Source organism: Salmo salar, chromosome 03 (genome assembly GCF_965601325.2).
Source record: "Salmo salar chromosome 03, fSalSal1, whole genome shotgun sequence".
NCBI classification, from domain to species: Eukaryota; Metazoa; Chordata; class Actinopteri; order Salmoniformes; family Salmonidae; genus Salmo; species Salmo salar.
The window spans coordinates 8044680-8060883 of NC_138293.1; the positions used below are offsets into that span (position 1 = coordinate 8044680).

The window sequence follows — 16204 nt, forward strand, 5'->3', positions numbered from 1 at the left end:
AATCATTTCTTTCATTTAATATCTCCATCTCTATTCATCTTCTCAAAAACCGGCAAATGGAATGATAAACCATGTAGCCAGAAGAACTTCTTTGTGTGTGCCTTTAAACCTGACGGAGGCTGCCCAAGAGTGGAAGATACCGATAGATTGGAGCCTGAGGTGTCTCAGTTGAATCTGATGACAGATGAGTAGTACAGTGGGGGGAAAAAGTATATGATCCCCTGCTGATTTTGTACGTTTGCTCACTTACAAAGAAATGATCATTCTATAATTTTAATAGTAGGTTTATTTGAACAGTGAGAGACAGAATAACAACAAAATAATCCAGAAAAACGCATGTCAAAAATGTTATAAAATGATTTGCATTTTAATGAGGGAAATAAGTATTTGACCCCTCTGCAAAACATGACTTAGTACTTGGTGGCAAAACACTTCTTGGCAATCACAGAGGGCAGACGTTTTTTGTAGTTGGCCACCAGGTTTGCACACATCTCAGGAGGGATTTTGTCCCACTCCTCTTTGCAGATCTTCGCCAAGTCATTAAGGTTTCGAGGCTGACATTTGGCAACTCGAACCTTCAGCTCCCTCCACAGATTTTCTATGGGATTAAGATCTGGAGACTCCCTTGGCCACTCCAGGACCTTAATGTGCTTCTTCTTGAGCCACTCCTTTGTTGCCTTGGCCGTGTGTTTTGGGTCATTGTCATGCTGGAATACCCAGCCACGACCCATTTTCAATGCCCTGGCTGAGGGAAGGAGGTTCTCACCCAAGATTTGACGGTACATGGCCCCGTCCATCGTCCCTTTGATGCGGTGAAGTTGTCCTGTCCCCTTAGATGAAAAACACCCCCAAAGCATAATGTTTCCACCTCCATGTTTGACAGTGGAGATGGTGTTCTTGGGGTCATAGGCAGCATTCCTTCTCCTCCAAACACAGCGAGTTGAGTTGATGTCAAAGAGCTCCATTTTGGTCTCATCTGACCACAACACTTTCACCAGTTGTCCTCTGAGTCATTCAGATGTTCATTGGCAAACTTCAGACGGGCATGTATATGTATTCTTGAGCAGGGGGACCTTGCGGGCGCTGCAGGATTTCAGTCCTTCACGGCGTAGTGTGTTACCAATTGTTTTCTTGGTGACTATGGTCCCAGCTGCCTTGAGATCATTGACAAGATCCTCCCGTGTAGTTCTGGGCTGATTCCTCACCGTTCTCATGATCATTGCAACTCCACGAGGTGAGATCTTGCATGGAGCCCCAGGCCAAGGGATATTGACAGTTCTTTTGTGTTTCTTCCATTTGAGAATAATCGCACCAAATGCTGACACCCTCTCACCAAGTTGCTTGGCGATGGTCTTATAGCCCATTCCAGCCTTGTGTAGGTCTACAATCTTGTCCCTGACATCCTTGGAGAGCTCTTTGGTCTTGGCCATGGTGGAGAGTTTGGAATCTGATTGATTGCTTCTGTGGACAGGTGTCTTTTTTACAGGTAACAAGCTGCGGTTAGGAGCACTCCCTTTAAGAGTGAGCTCCTAATCTCAGCTCGTTACCTGTATAAAAGACACCTGGGAGCAGGAAATCTTTCTGATTGAGAGGGGGTCGAATACTTATTTCCCTCATTAAAATGCAAATCAATTTATAACGTTTTTTACATGCGTTTTTCTGGGTATTTTTTTGTTATTCTGTCTCTCACTGTTCAAATAAACCTACCATTAAAATTATAGACTGATCCTTTCTTTGTCAGTGGGCAAACGTACAAAATCAGCAGGGGATCAAATACTTTTTCCCCCACTGTATACCAAGCTTTTTATATACAAAGCCTTTTACATTTAAATTTAGCTCGTCATGCATATTTTGCTTTTAGCGACCCTCAGAAACAACTTTGAAGGTGAATAACCCCAAAATATAAAATCCTCAAAAATTGTTACTAGAAACCTGCACCTCTGTCAATAGAGCTCGATGCTTATGAATCAGATTTATGTTATGAAATCCGACTTTAATGTTGATGATATGTTCAAGAAAGAACCCACTGAACAATTAATAACATGAATTATCATATTTCTATTGGTAAAATGTATTTTATAATACAAGGAAGTGGAACTTCATCACCAAAGCAATCCCTCTTGGCAGTGTGGGTGGACTCCCTACTTAATTAAGGCACTGTTCTTTCACACACCGGACCCATAAAGCCAGAAAGAGTTGGCAGCCTTTGGCAGACAAGATGGCCTACCTGTGGCTGCTCTGAGGCCCCTCTCAGCATGCCCAGGTGGGTGAGCAGTCTGACCAGGATGAAGGGGGTGAGGGACATGTTTTTGGTGTCCAGGGTGTCTGGGTTGTCCCTCCTCTGAGGGTCTCCCAGGATGTGGCCAGTCCTTGTGAGATCTCCCCTAAGAGGACACGTTCAGTTATTGGTCATGACATGAGATCTGGAGCCATGTATAAAACGGATCAGAAAACACTCTAAGAAAAAAAGGGTTCCAAAAGGGTTCTTGTCTTCGTAGGAACCCTTTTTGGTTCCAGGTTGGACCCTTTGGGGTTCCATGTAGAACCCTCTGTGGAAAGAGTTGTACATGGAACCAAAAGGGTTCTTCAAAGACTTATCCTATGGGGATAGATGAAGAACCCTTTTTCTAAGAGCGGTGGGAGTGCTGGTCTAGGATCAGGTCCCTCCTGTCCATATACTTTAGTATTATTTTAAAGGCCAAACTGATCTTACATCAGCACTCCTACTCTGATGCTTTGGCAGTAATATCAATGTTGGGCCCTTAGAGAGCTGACTTACTGCTGTAGCTCCATCTTCTGGAAACCAGTCAAGGGAACATGGTTCTCCCCTCCAATCTCCACCCTACACTCTAGACATTGTGCCTTATGGGTGGGTTGACCACACTGCAATAGAGTGAGTAAATCAGTTGGCTGTTTGCTTAGCTAATGAACATAAAATATGAAACTAACGCAATTTTACATGAAGAACTTTGCTTACCTTATCCACAACACAGGGGTGACCATTCGGACAAGCTGTTGAGATTTGACTCAAAACTGAGCTTATTATTACAGAAATGTCATTGTTTTTAACCCAAAATTGTATTAGCTGAATCTGAAAATAACAATTAATTTATATGTCTATACTGTCTATATGCTTCCTGTAGCACGATGTTAACAAATACAATTTCACAGAGGTGTAACTCGGATGATTTACTCAAAGTTCAAGTTACAGTACATGCATTTATCAGGTTAGGATTCAAAATGTCTGTACTTACAGTACCAGGAGAGTCCATAATCCACTTCACTCTGTGTTATAAGCCTTTGAGCGACAGCCAGCATGTCCTCAGGCATTGTGGGTTGAAAGGCACTCTGTTGGGATAGACATAAGCAGATAAAGACAACTCTCACAGTCAACAAGGAGAAAGTCAATGTAAGATATTGAGAGGTGCTGATGAGAATCATACCAGCATATTGTTGGGAGACAGGCCAAGCTGCTGAAGAGGTGTGAGCAGCCCTTCTGTCCCAGTGAGCAGCACAGCAGACATGTGGACAACCAGCTCTATAAGGGTGTGCTCCACACTGGACCGGTCTGCCAGGACACTCAGTCCTCCCATCCTGTTGTGAACCAATTCTTTGGCAAAGTCCCTCACTTCCCTGCAATTTAGGTACCTTGATCCCTCGATGAAGTCCTCAAGTGCTTTGCATTGCTGGAGGAATAAAACAAAGTCAGCCATTTTGGATAAATGTAATTGGGATTTTCTGAAGTCTACAAAAAGTCAATATAATTCAAAGTATAACTATTATAACATAAAAATCAGAATAGTTTGCCAACTCTATCGTTAGTTGTGGGCTAACAGTTTTCCCTCTGATGTGGAGTTGAAGGAGATGGTCTAACGTGTATAGCTTAGGGGTGGGGTAGAGGCCTGTCTTCCTACCTTAGGGGCGGGGTGGAGGCCTGTCTTCCTACCTTAGGGGTGGGGTGGAGGCCTGTCTTCCTACCTTAGGGGTGGGGTGGAGGCCTGTCTTCCTATCTTAGGGGCGGGGTGGAGGCCTGTCTTCCTACCTTAGGGGTGGGGTAGAGGCCTGTCTTCCTACCTTAGGGGTGGGGTAGAGCCCTGTCTTCCTACCTTAGGGGTGGGGTGGAGGCCTGTGTTCCTACCTTAGGGGAAGGGGTGGAGGCCTGTCTTCCTACCTTAGGGGTGGAGGCCTGTCTTCCTACCTTAGGGGTGGGGTGGAGGCCTGTGTTCCTACCTTAGGGGTGGGGTAGAGGCCTGTATTCCTACCTTAGGGGTGGGGTAGAGGCCTGTGTTCCTACCTTAGGGGTGGAGGCCTGTCTTCCTACCTTAGGGGCGGGGTAGAGGCCTGTGTTCCTACCTTAGGGGTAGAGGCCTGTCTTCCTATCTTAGGGGCGGGGTAGAGGTCTGTCTTCCTACCTTAGGGGCGGGGTAGAGGCCTGTATTACTACCTTAGGGGTGGGGTAGAGGCCTGTGTTCCTACCTTATGGGCGGGGTAGAGGTCTGTCTTCCTACCTTAGGGGCGGGGTAGAGGCCTGTGTTCCTACCTTAGGGGTGGGGTAGAGGCCTGTGTTCCTACCTTATGGGCGGGGTAGAGGCCTGTCTTCCTATCTTAGGGGTGGGGTGGAGGCCTGTCTTCCTACCTTAGGGGCGGGGTAGAGGCCTGTATTACTACCTTAGGGGCGGGGTAGAGGCCTGTGTTCCTACCTTAGGGGCGGGGTAGAGGCCTGTGTTCCTACCTTAGGGGTGGGGTAGAGGCCTGTGTTCCTACCTTATGGGCGGGGTAGAGGCCTGTCTTCCTACCTTAGGGGTGGGGTGGAGGCCTGTATTCCTACCTTAGGGGCGGGGTAGAGGCCTGTGTTCCTACCTTATGGGCGGGGTAGAGGCCTGTCTTCCTACCTTAGGGGTGGGGTGGAGGCCTGTATTCCTACCTTAGGGGCGGGGTAGAGGCCTGTCTTCCTACCTTAGGGGCGGGGTAGAGGCCTGTGTTCCGACCTTAGGGGTGGGGTGGAGGCCTGTCTTCCTACCTTAGGGGTGGGGTGGAGGCCTGTATTCCTACCTTAGGGGCGGGGTAGAGGCCTGTCTTCCTACCTTAGGGGTGGGGTGGAGGCCTGTATTCCTACCTTAGGGGCGGGGTAGAGGCCTGTCTTCCTACCTTAGGGGTGGGGTAGGGGCCTGTCTTCCTACCTTAGGGGTGGGGTAGAGGCCTGTATTCCTACCTTAGGGGCGGAGTAGAGGCCTGTGTTCCTACCTTAGGGGTGGAGGCCTGTCTTCCTACCTTAGGGGTGGGGTGGAGGCCTGTGTTGGCTGCTCGGTACAGACTGGTGACTTCTCTGAAAAGAGACAGCAGGACATACAAGGTCCGCCTCCTTGCAGGTGCAGTACATCTCTACAACAAAAGATGAGGACAAATTCACCAAACATCCATAAACTCTTAGGTTAGAAATAGTTTTAATAAAACTAATACACACACACACACACATTACATACAGTGGTATTGAGTTTAGTGGAGTTAAACTAATACCTGACAGGTATCCTCAATCTCCTGCACACTGTCCTCTAGTACTGCTTTGGCAACAGCCTCGCGGATATCCTGGTAGTCGTCTCCATAGACGAGATACTGGTCCATCTGGCCAACATCTTCATTCTGCATACAAGACGATGGAAGACCCTGATATCTAGAACATCGTCCTTCACAGTACTAGCTAGGAAATACACATCATTGTATCTAACCCGCTCAGGTCCTCTTTAGAAACATGTTTGTAAACAATAGAGAACAGGAAACAGGACCGATGGGTAATTTCAACAGTTTAAAACAAATGGAGTTGTATGAAACGTTTCATGAAACCCTGTGATGTACCTGCTGCTGCAACTCTTCAGGAAAAAGCCACCTGTACTTCTCTGTATCCTTCAGCATTCTCTGGACATACTCTACACCGTGCTGGCTGCTGACGTTGCGGATCAGGTAAACCCGGTACCAGTCGTTCTTACTCTCCTTACACAGGCTCCTAACAGCACACAGGAACTCCTCGACAACATCCTGAGGATTTTCACATTCCCCTGCACACAATGTGAGGAACCGAGGACAGATCTTGGATCAGTCAGTCAAAGTGATTGCAAGCATTCTTTATAAAACATTCCGTATAAAAAAACAACTATAATTCATTTACACCAACATGCACAATTTTTAAAGCAACAAGGATCAGAATTCATGACGCCATATTGACTGAGTGTTTTTACCAGACTGTATGCTATGGAGCAGGTGTGCAGCCATGTCCAGGCATAGACGGACCCTCGCGATCTGTTGCAGGTACTCTATTGTGACGGTCTCAGCCGACGCAGTGACAAAGTCCAGGAAGTGACGCAAGAACTCAGTCTCATTCTGCAGGTAGGCCTGCTGATCTGCAGGCTTCTGGCATTCATGTGGCTTTCTGTCGAACATGGAGTCCTGCAGAAAAACAGTTATAAACATCTATTCTATTTATTTAACCTTTATTTATCCATAAAGTCCCGTTGAGGTTAGAAGACCTCTTTTACAAATAGAATAGTGATAGCACTCCATTGATTTAGGGTGAAATCCTGTCAGATCCTACCTCAAGGCAGTTGATGTAGAGCGCATAAAGTTCATTTTTATCCTCTAGAATGTTGCTCTCTTCTATCAATGTCAAATACTGCTGCAGATATTCTTTGACGTCATCAAAGCTAAAAAAAAAAAAAAAAAATTAAAAAAGAGTTAATTTTCAGTCAAATGTTTGATAACATCTGAAACCAACTGAATTGCGTTGCTGGTTACAGCAGCATTGCAGTGATACACTACATGACGAAAAGTATGTGGACACCAGCTCGTCAAACATCTCATTCCAAAATCATGGGCATTAATATGGAGTTGGTCCCCCCCCCCCTTGCTGCTATAACAGCCTCCACTCTTCTGGGAAGGCTTTCCACTAGATGTTGGAACATTGCTGCGAAACTTGCTTCCATTCAGCCACAAGAGCATTAGTGAGATTGGGTACTAATGTTGGGCGATTAGGCCTGGCTTGCAGTTGGCATTCAAATTCATCCCAAAGGTGTTCGATGGGGTTGAGGTCAGGTCTCTGTGTAGGCCAATCAAGTTCTTCCACACCGATCTTGACAAACCATTTCTGTATGGACCTCGCTTTGTGCACGGGGGGCATTGTCATGCTGAAACAGGAAAGGGCCTTCCCCAAACTGTTGCCACAAAGTTGGAAGCACAGAATCGTCTATAATGTCATTGTATGCTGTAGCGTTACGATTTCCCTTCACTGGAACTAAGGGGCCGAGCCCGAACCATGAAAAACAGCCCCAGACCATTATTCCGCTTCCACCAAACTTTACAGTTGGCACTAAACATTGGGGCAGGTAGCATTCTCCTGGCATCCGCCAAACCCAGATTCGTCCGTCAGACTGCCAGATGGTGAAGCGTGAGTCATCACGCCAGAGAACACGTTTCCACTGCTCCAGAGTCCAATGGCGGCAAGCTTTACACCACTCCAGCCGACGCTTGGCATTGCGCATGGTGATCTTAGGCTTGTGTACGGCTGCTCGGCCATGGAAACCCATTTCATGAAGCTCCCGACAAACAGTCCTTGTGCTGACGTTGCTTCCAGAGGCAGTTTGGAACTCGGTAGTGGAGTGTTGCAAACAAGGACAGACAGTTTTTACGCAGTAAACGCTTCAGCTCTCAATGGTCCCGTTCTGTGAGCTTTTGTGGCCTACCACTTCGCAGCTGAGCCATTGTTGCTCCTAGACGTTTCCACTTCACAATAACAGCACTTACAGTTGACCGGGGCAGGTCCAGCAAGGCAAACATTTTACGAACTGACTTTCTGGAAAGGTGGCATCCTATGACGGTGCCATGTTGAAAGTCACAGAGCTCTTCAGTAAGGCCATTCTACTGCCAATGTTTGTCTATGGAGATCGCATTGCTGTGTGCTCGATTTTATACACCTGTCAGCAACGGGTGTGGCTGAAATAGCTGAATCCACTCATTTGAAGGGGTGTCCACATACTTTTGTATATATAGTGTATAAACAACATTTATTTCCTGGTTCACTCACGTGTACTTGAGCAGAAGCTTGAGTATCACTGATCGCACCACAGGATTCTTGTCCATAGACTCATCAAATGGTGAGAAATCTTTGGTGTGTATCTGACTTTGTGCTGGTACAAATATAATACATATCAGAACACAGATAAAAACATTTTACTGAGCCACAATCTTCCCTCTGGTCTGTTTAATGCTTAAAATGTCAAAAAGAATACAGGAACAAATGGAATCTAAACTCTATAATTTTGGCTAGTGTGTGTGTGTGTGTTGAGGGTACCTCTGATGAGTGGGATGGGTTCTGTCTCAACCATGAGGAAGGACAACAGGTGCAGGATGACACCTTTTGATGGGGGGATGTTGTCCTTGAAGCACACAGTAGTGACCAGGTCTATGAAAAACGCATTGCAACTCTGCCTGAACTGAGCGTTTAGTGTGATGCAAGCTCTGCAAAACCATAGTAGACAGATTAGACAGATAAGACGGTTAACAGGGAAAGACATGTCCTTTATCATTGGTTATCCAGATTTAAAAAAAAGGGTAAAACACACCCACCTTATGTCCTCAGTCACTTTGACCTCGAAGTCATCTGGGAGTTCGTGTTTGCACGTGGGGCAGTACATTTGGCCTGTGTTGAGACATCCTCTGACACAGGTCAGACAGAACATGTGGTGGCAGGGCAGGTCCACGGGGTCTTGTGGTTCCCCCATGCACACACGGCACTGGAAACCAAACCTAAAGAGAAAAAAATAGCTGCCGTTATTAAACATCAAATTCTGTATACAGCTTATCAACCACAGCGAATAATGTAGACATATAATATGAATAGACTTTTACACTAAATAAATTATATCATATAGACTTACTTGCAAATCAGATCACTTGCTTTTTGCTTGCAAGTCTTCAGTACTGTAATGATGGCCGCAAATGGTTCCTCCGATTTTACGTCTGAGTTTTTTGCCAGAATCTGCCACACGAGATAATTAGCAGTCACATAGATTAGTTAAAATGACATCCAACCAATTGAGTTGATTTCAGTTGAATGTTTTTTTTTTAAATGACATAGTTGTCGCCCATTACTCCCATTGGTTTTTAGCTAGTGGTGTCAAAAGTTAGCTGAAGTTCCAGGGTTAGGAACCGTTTAAACATTCACTTGTAAAATACTGAATTTATCCTTTACGCACAAAGTTCAATGCAATGAGAAAATTGCAATACGTTAACATAGTTCAAGAGCTCAGGTTGACATTTACATTTATTTCCATCCCATATTTCAGGTTTAGCAACCATCAGACTTAAACTATGTAGAAGTATAAACAAAGCACAAATGTAATTGGTGGCATGTTGACTTAAAGAACAAAAATATATGATATAAACTCACTTTGCCTATGGTACGAGTGTGATCAAGGACCAGAGACTTGAGCTCCCTCTCCTCAGACTCAAAGCCTATCAGCATGTGTTCCACAAACAGAAAGACGATGCAGATACGGTTCCAATGATTACTAAAAACACAAAACAAACAAGGACAAATCTTTACTTATTCTGGAAGAATTAACCATATCTGGGAGAAAGTTAATTCAGACAAACAATTACTTAGCTTTTATTTATTTATATATAAGTTTTACTATGTTCTACATTGTATCAAAACACAAACACAGACATCAAAACTATGAAATAACACATATGGAATCATGTAGTAACCAAAAAAAGTGTTAATTCAAAATATATTTGATATTTGATATTCTTCAAAGTAGCCACCCTTTGCCTTGATGACAGCTTCGCACACACTTGGCATTCTCTCAACCAGCTTCATGAGGTAGTCACCTTGAATACATTTCAATTAACAGGTGTGCCTTGTTCAAAGTTAATTTGTGGAATTTCTTTCTGTCGTAACGCGTTTGAGCCAACCAGTTGTGTTGTGACGAGGTTGGGGTGGTATACAGAAGATAGGGCTATTTGGTAAAAGACCAAGTCCATATTATGGAAAGAACAGCTCAAAGAAGCAAAGAGAAGCGAGAGTCCAGCATTAGTTTTAGACATTAAGGTTTCTTCAAGTGCAGTCGCAAAAACCATCAAGCGCTATGATGAAACTGGCTCTCGTGAGGACCGCCACAGGAAAGGAAGACCCAGAGTTACCTCGCTACAGAGGATACGTTCATTAGAGTTAGCGGCACTTCAGATTGCAGCCCAAATAAATGCTTCACAGAGTTCAAGAGACACATCTCAACATCAACTGTTCAGAGGAGACTGCGTGAATCAGGCCTTTATGGTCGAATTGCTGCAAAGAAACCACGACTAGAGGACACCAACAAGAAGAAGAGACTTTCTTGGATCAAGAAACATGAGCAATGTTCATTAGACCGGTGGAAATCTGTCCTTGTCTTTGTTTGACGCAGAGTAGGTGAACAGATGATCTCCGGGTGTATGGTTCCCACCGTGAAGCATGGAGGAGGAGGTGTGAAGGTGTGGGGGTGCATTGATGGTAACACTGTCAGTGATTTATTTAGAATTCAAGGCACACTTAACCAGCATGGCTACCATAGCATTCTGCAGCAATATGCCATCCCATCTGGTTTGTGCTTAGTGGGACTATCCTTTGTTTTTCAACATGACAATGAACCAACACACCTCCAGGCTGTGTAAAGGTTATTTGACCAAGAATGAGAGTGACGGAGTACTGCATCAAATGACCTGGCCTCCACAATCACCCGACCTCAACCCAATTGAGATGGTTTGGGATGAGTTGGACCGCAGAATGAAGGAAAAGCAGCCAACAAGTGCTCAGCATATATCGGAACTCATTCAAGACTATCGGAAAAGCATTCCAGGTGAAGCTGGTTGAGGGAATGCCAAGAGTGTACAAAGCTGTCATCAAGGCAAAGGGTGGCTACTTTCAAGAATCTAAAATATATTTTGATTTGTTTAACACTCATTTGGTTACTACATGATTCCTTATGTGTTATTTCATAGTTTTTATTCTACAATGTAGAAAATAGTAAAAATAAAGAAAAACCCTTCAATGAGTAAGTGTCTAGATTTTTGACTGATACTATATATTTTTGTTCTTGCTTTTTGAATATCATGGATATGCTTGCTTTATTACTTCATTCCAACATGTGTGGATGGACTAGCACCTTGAATTCAGAACTTTATACAGTGAAGGTCTTCACCTCTTTCACAACGCATATTGACTTTCTTAAAAAATAAAATGAATAAAGAAAGTCAAATGGCCCTCTGTAGTCTTTCAAAGGGACATTTCCCTCACCAGATGTAGTCAAACAGTTCCCGGCTCCTCTCTCCATACTGCTTCAGGCTTCTCTGGGAGCAGACCAGCTCCATAGACCCCTTCAGTCTTTTCACCTGCTTCAGCCAGTCCTGGCACTGGGCATCAGAGTCCAATGCATGGGGTTCCAGGAGCTCAACACAGGAAACAGATGCATAGACATCCAGAACCTGGCAGAGGAGTGAGACAGAAACATAGTATAGTTACTGGCATGTTTACTATGACATTTCTATCAGCATGTTGGCAGCCTCATTTCAATACAGTATATACTGTACATAACCTGGTAAAAGTTCAACTACCATATATACTGATGTGATACTACTATCATACATTCATATATACTGTATCTTCAACTACTATCATACATTCATATATACTCTATACAAACATTTGGCACATAAAAAAACTGATTTCTCATAACTAAATGCGTCAGTGTGTGGAAAATATATGCACTTAACATCTCTGGGCTGTTCTTCACTAGTGTGATTCTTACCATCTCTGGGCTGTCCTTCACTAGTGTGATTCTTACCATCTCTGGGCTGTGCTTCACTAGTGTGATTCTTACCATCTCTGGGCTGTCCTTCACTAGTGTGATTCTTACCATCTCTGGGCTGTCCTTCACTAGTGTGATTCTTACCATCTATGGGCTGTCCTTCACTAGTGTGATTCTTACCATCTATGGGCTGTCCTTCACTAGTGTGATTCTTACCATCTCTGGGCTGTCCTTCACTAGTGTGATTCTTACCATCTCTGGGCTGTCCTTCACTAGTGTGATTCTTACAATCTATGGGCTGTCCTTCACTAGTTTGATTCTTACCATTCTTACCAGGTAAACTGTCAAATTGTACAAATGCTGTGATTCCTTATAAACACGAGGGTTTCTCATGTGGAATTGCAAGGATTAATGTAGCCTAAATAAAGATGAGATTGTAGTTACATGAAAACATTTGTATTATTTGCCTTCCAGGTTTCTATTTTATGGAGCTCGATTGGTGAAATTAGGCTACAGAAATGATTGTAAATGAAGATGTTTCCATAATTGAATGATTTCTAATGAATAGCCTTGTTTTACATGGAAATGCTAAAGAAATATTGGACTTCCACTGTAGCCTAGGCTAACCTAGCCTAGTTTTCGATTGGTTAGAATTAACATATTACCCTATTTAATTTAGAGTTGATCATTTAGGACATCTGTCTACAAAATTGCCCTGCATGGCACAGCCTAGTATCATAAGGGTGTACGACTTTCAAAATTGCTCAGTTGGTAGAGCAGGGTGCTTGTAACGCCAGGGTAGTGGGTTTGATTCCTGGGACCACCCACATGTAAAATGTATTCACGCATGACTGTAAGGCGCTTTGGATAAAAGTGTCTGCTAAATGGCACATTATTATATGCAGAGCATGTGTTGTGTATCTATTGACCTAGTGATTGCAAACTAGAGGAACTGATAGTGAACTCCTACTGATGTCTCTATTTGCTGAATTGAGAGGATGGAGTGGGTGCAGGGACAAAACAAGGTCAAGTAAAGTAAACAGACAATGTTTGGAATGGGAGAAGGCTGGCACAGGAGACAGGCTTTACTGGCAGAGTCATTGGGTTGATGACGTGTCCATTTGATATCTAAGATTAAGACAGAGTTGAGTTTGCATATTAATGAATAGTTTCACAGACCAAATCAATCTGTAATATTGTGCATTTATCCCTGTTCTTTTCAAACCCCACACACATCTGTTGTGAACTACTCAGGTCAAGGCCTAGGGTTACCAGGTGCCATAGGCCTATGCAGAGCATAAAGATAAAAACCAAAAAAACAGGACGGTCCAATGATGCCATGAGTGAGTAAATATCCCAACTCAACTCCGTCTTAATGGGATAGTTCACTCAAATCACAAAATGTAATATTGGTTTCCTTACCCTGTAAGCAGTCTAAGACTGCAATCCATGCTTTTGTTGACCTGCCCACTGTCTCCAAACGCTAACGTTGGTGTAAATAAAGTTTGATTTGAAAATGTCATTCAAAATAGCAATGCAAAACAATTAGCTTATTTGTCAAATCCTTCAGAATCTATGTGTTCTATTTGGCCTACAATGTGGTTAATAAAATCCGATTTGGATATATTTGGCTGTTTTCACAAAACAGTGTGAAATATACACATAAACATCCTGAATGTAGGCTAAACTTATTGTGCTGTAAAAAGATGAACTAATTGATTAATCTGTTCTACAGCACATGTCATGTTTCTATTGGCCACAGACAACGATTGTGTAGAATCTCCCTTGTAGAGGTATTCACACAGCACGAAATGTACAGATCTATGACAGATAATTCTGACATGCTAGTCTTTTGTTCGGGACGATTTTGTGTTGTCCGGAGCTCGCAAGTGCAGTAAATTGCGACACGTGAATGGTATCATTATCATTCCAAACTCGCACATTGAGAGCTTGACATTAGGAAAGCAATATATAATGTTGTAATTTGGGTGAACTATCCCTTTAATCGTAGGTTTAAAAATGGGAACGTGCTAATTAAAACACTTGTATGTGACAAATAAAATGTTGATTTGATTATGTTGTTGTTTTTGCGCTGTTGCCAGTGTCGTCTGTCTGTGTTGTCCGTTTTGTCTTATATTGTGTTTTCATTTTTAATTCTAGCCCTTGTCCACACAGGCGACGTTTTGTCTCTTCCAAGGTCGTCATTGCACAATTCAGTTGCCTGGTTAAATGAAGGTTACATAAAAAATACATTAAATGTTGACATGATCCCAGTTAAAGCCAGTGAACCTGTCTTCTACTGTCGGTCAACAACCTAACATCAAGCAAATACACTGGTTCAAAAGTTTGGGGTCACTTTGAAAGAAAAACAAATTTTTTGGGCCATTAAAATAACATCAAATCGATCAGAAATACAGTGTAGACATTGTTAATGTTGTAAATGACTATTGTAGCTGGAAACTGCAGATTTTTTATGGAATATCTACATAGGCGTACAGAGGCCCATTATCAGCAACCATCACTCCTGTGTTCCAATGGCACGTTGTGTTAGCTAATCCAAGTTTATCATTTTAAAAGGATAATTGATCATTAGAAAACCCTTTTACAATTACGTTAGCATAGCTGAAAACTGTTGTTCTGATTAAAGAAGCAATACAACTGGCCTTCTTTAGACTAGTTGAGTATCTGGAGCATCAAACACATGGTTAGCAGATGTTAATGCGAGTGTAGCGAAATGCTTGTGCTTCTAGTTCCGACCGTGCAGTAATATCTAACAAGTAATCTAACAATTTCACAACATCTACCTTATACACACACAAGTGTAAAGGAATGAATAAGAATATGTACATATAAATATATAGATGAGCGATGGCCGTGCTGCGTTGGCAAGATGCAGCAGATGGTATAGAGTACAGTATATACATATGAGATGAGTAATGTAGGGTATGTAAACATTATATAAAGTGGCATTGTTTAAGTGACTAGTGAAACATTTATTACATCCAATTTTTTATTATTAAAGTGGCTAGAGATTGAGTCAGTATGTTGGCAGCAGCTACTCAATGTTAGTCATGGTTGTTTAACAGTCTGATGTCCTTGAGATAGAAGCTGTTTTTCAGTCTCTCGGTCCCAGCTTTGATGCACCTGTACTGACCTCGCCTTCTGGATGATAGCGGGGTGAACAGGCAGTGGCTCAGGTGGTTGTTGTCCTTGGTGATCTTTTTGGCCTTCCTGTGACATCGGGTGGTGTAAGTGTCCTGGAGGGCAGGTAGTTTGCCCCCGGTGATGCGTTGTGCAGACCTCACTACCCTCTGGAAAGCCTTACGGTTGTGGGCGGAGCAGTTGCCATACCAGGCGGTGATACAGCCCGACAGGATGCTCTCGATTGTGCATCTGTAAAAGTTTGTGAGTGTTTTCGGTGACAGGACAGGTTTGTGAGTGTTTTCGGTGACAGGCGCTGTTGCGCCTTCTTCACTACACTGTCTATGTGGGTTGACCATTTCAGTTTGTCCGTGATGTGTATGCCGAGGAACTTAAACAACTTCCCACCTTCTCCACTACTGTCCCGTCGATGTGGATGGGGGGTGCTCCCTCTGCTGTTTCCTGAAGTTTCCAGTGTGATTGCAATTGCATCGTCTGTGGACCTATTGGGGCGGTAAGCAAATTGGAGTGGGTCTAGGGTGTCAGGTAGGGTGGAGGTAGGGTGGATTTGTGGGTTCGATTACAGGCTCAAAATGGCCAGAAACAAATAACCTCTCTGGGAAAGACAACATCCGGTGAAATTGCAGAGCGCCAAATTCAAATGACAGAAATAGTAATAATAAACATTCATAATGATACAAGTGTTATACATCGGCTTAAAGATTTACTTCTTGTTAATCCAGCCGCTGTGTCAGATTTCAAAAAGGCTTTACGGCGAAAGCATACCATGCGATTATCTTTGGACAGTGCCCCGCTTACAAAAGCATACAAACATTTTCCAGCCAAGTAGAGGAGTCAGAAAGTCAGAAATATCGATAAAATGAATCACTTACCTTTGATAATCTTCATCTGGTTGCCCTCACAAGACTCCCTGTTACACAATAAATGTTTGTTTTGTTCGATAAAGTCCCTCTTTATATCCAAAAAACTCAGTTTTGTTGGTGCGTTTTGTTCAGTAATCCACTGGCTCAAAGGCGGTCACAACAGGCAGACGAATACATCCTAATAGTACCGGTAAAGTTCGTCGAAAGATGTCAAACAATGTTTATAATTAATCCTCAGGTTGTCTATTGTCTAAATAATCAATAATATTTCAACCAGACAATATCATTTTCAATAGAAAGGAAAAACAACGAACGGCGCGCCCACAGTCACGCGCCCAATCCAGCTCT

General features: G+C 43.3%; 2 protein-coding genes across 2 annotated transcripts; both read right to left on the reverse strand.

Moving 5' to 3' along the window:
- Positions 1 to 2134: 2134 nt before the first annotated feature.
- LOC145877478 (E3 ubiquitin-protein ligase rnf213-alpha-like) lies at positions 2135 to 3341 on the reverse strand. The gene is made up of 4 exons (XM_082973061.1): positions 3255 to 3341; positions 2978 to 3012; positions 2780 to 2883; positions 2135 to 2384 (listed from the first exon to the last, which is right to left on the reverse strand). Exons 1-4 carry the CDS (start codon positions 3328 to 3330, stop codon positions 2150 to 2152), a joined length of 450 nt encoding a protein of 149 aa, XP_082829187.1. The 5' UTR covers positions 3331 to 3341; the 3' UTR covers positions 2135 to 2149.
- A 96-nt stretch (positions 3342 to 3437) lies between these two features.
- Positions 3438 to 9019, reverse strand: LOC145877464 (E3 ubiquitin-protein ligase rnf213-alpha-like). Its single transcript, XM_082973039.1, has 10 exons — positions 8925 to 9019; positions 8614 to 8793; positions 8339 to 8505; positions 8072 to 8174; positions 6587 to 6695; positions 6234 to 6441; positions 5854 to 6053; positions 5518 to 5640; positions 5272 to 5382; positions 3438 to 3686 (listed from the first exon to the last, which is right to left on the reverse strand). Exons 2-10 carry the CDS (start codon positions 8766 to 8768, stop codon positions 3438 to 3440), a joined length of 1425 nt encoding a protein of 474 aa, XP_082829165.1. The 5' UTR covers positions 8769 to 8793; positions 8925 to 9019.
- Positions 9020 to 16204: the final 7185 nt, after the last annotated feature.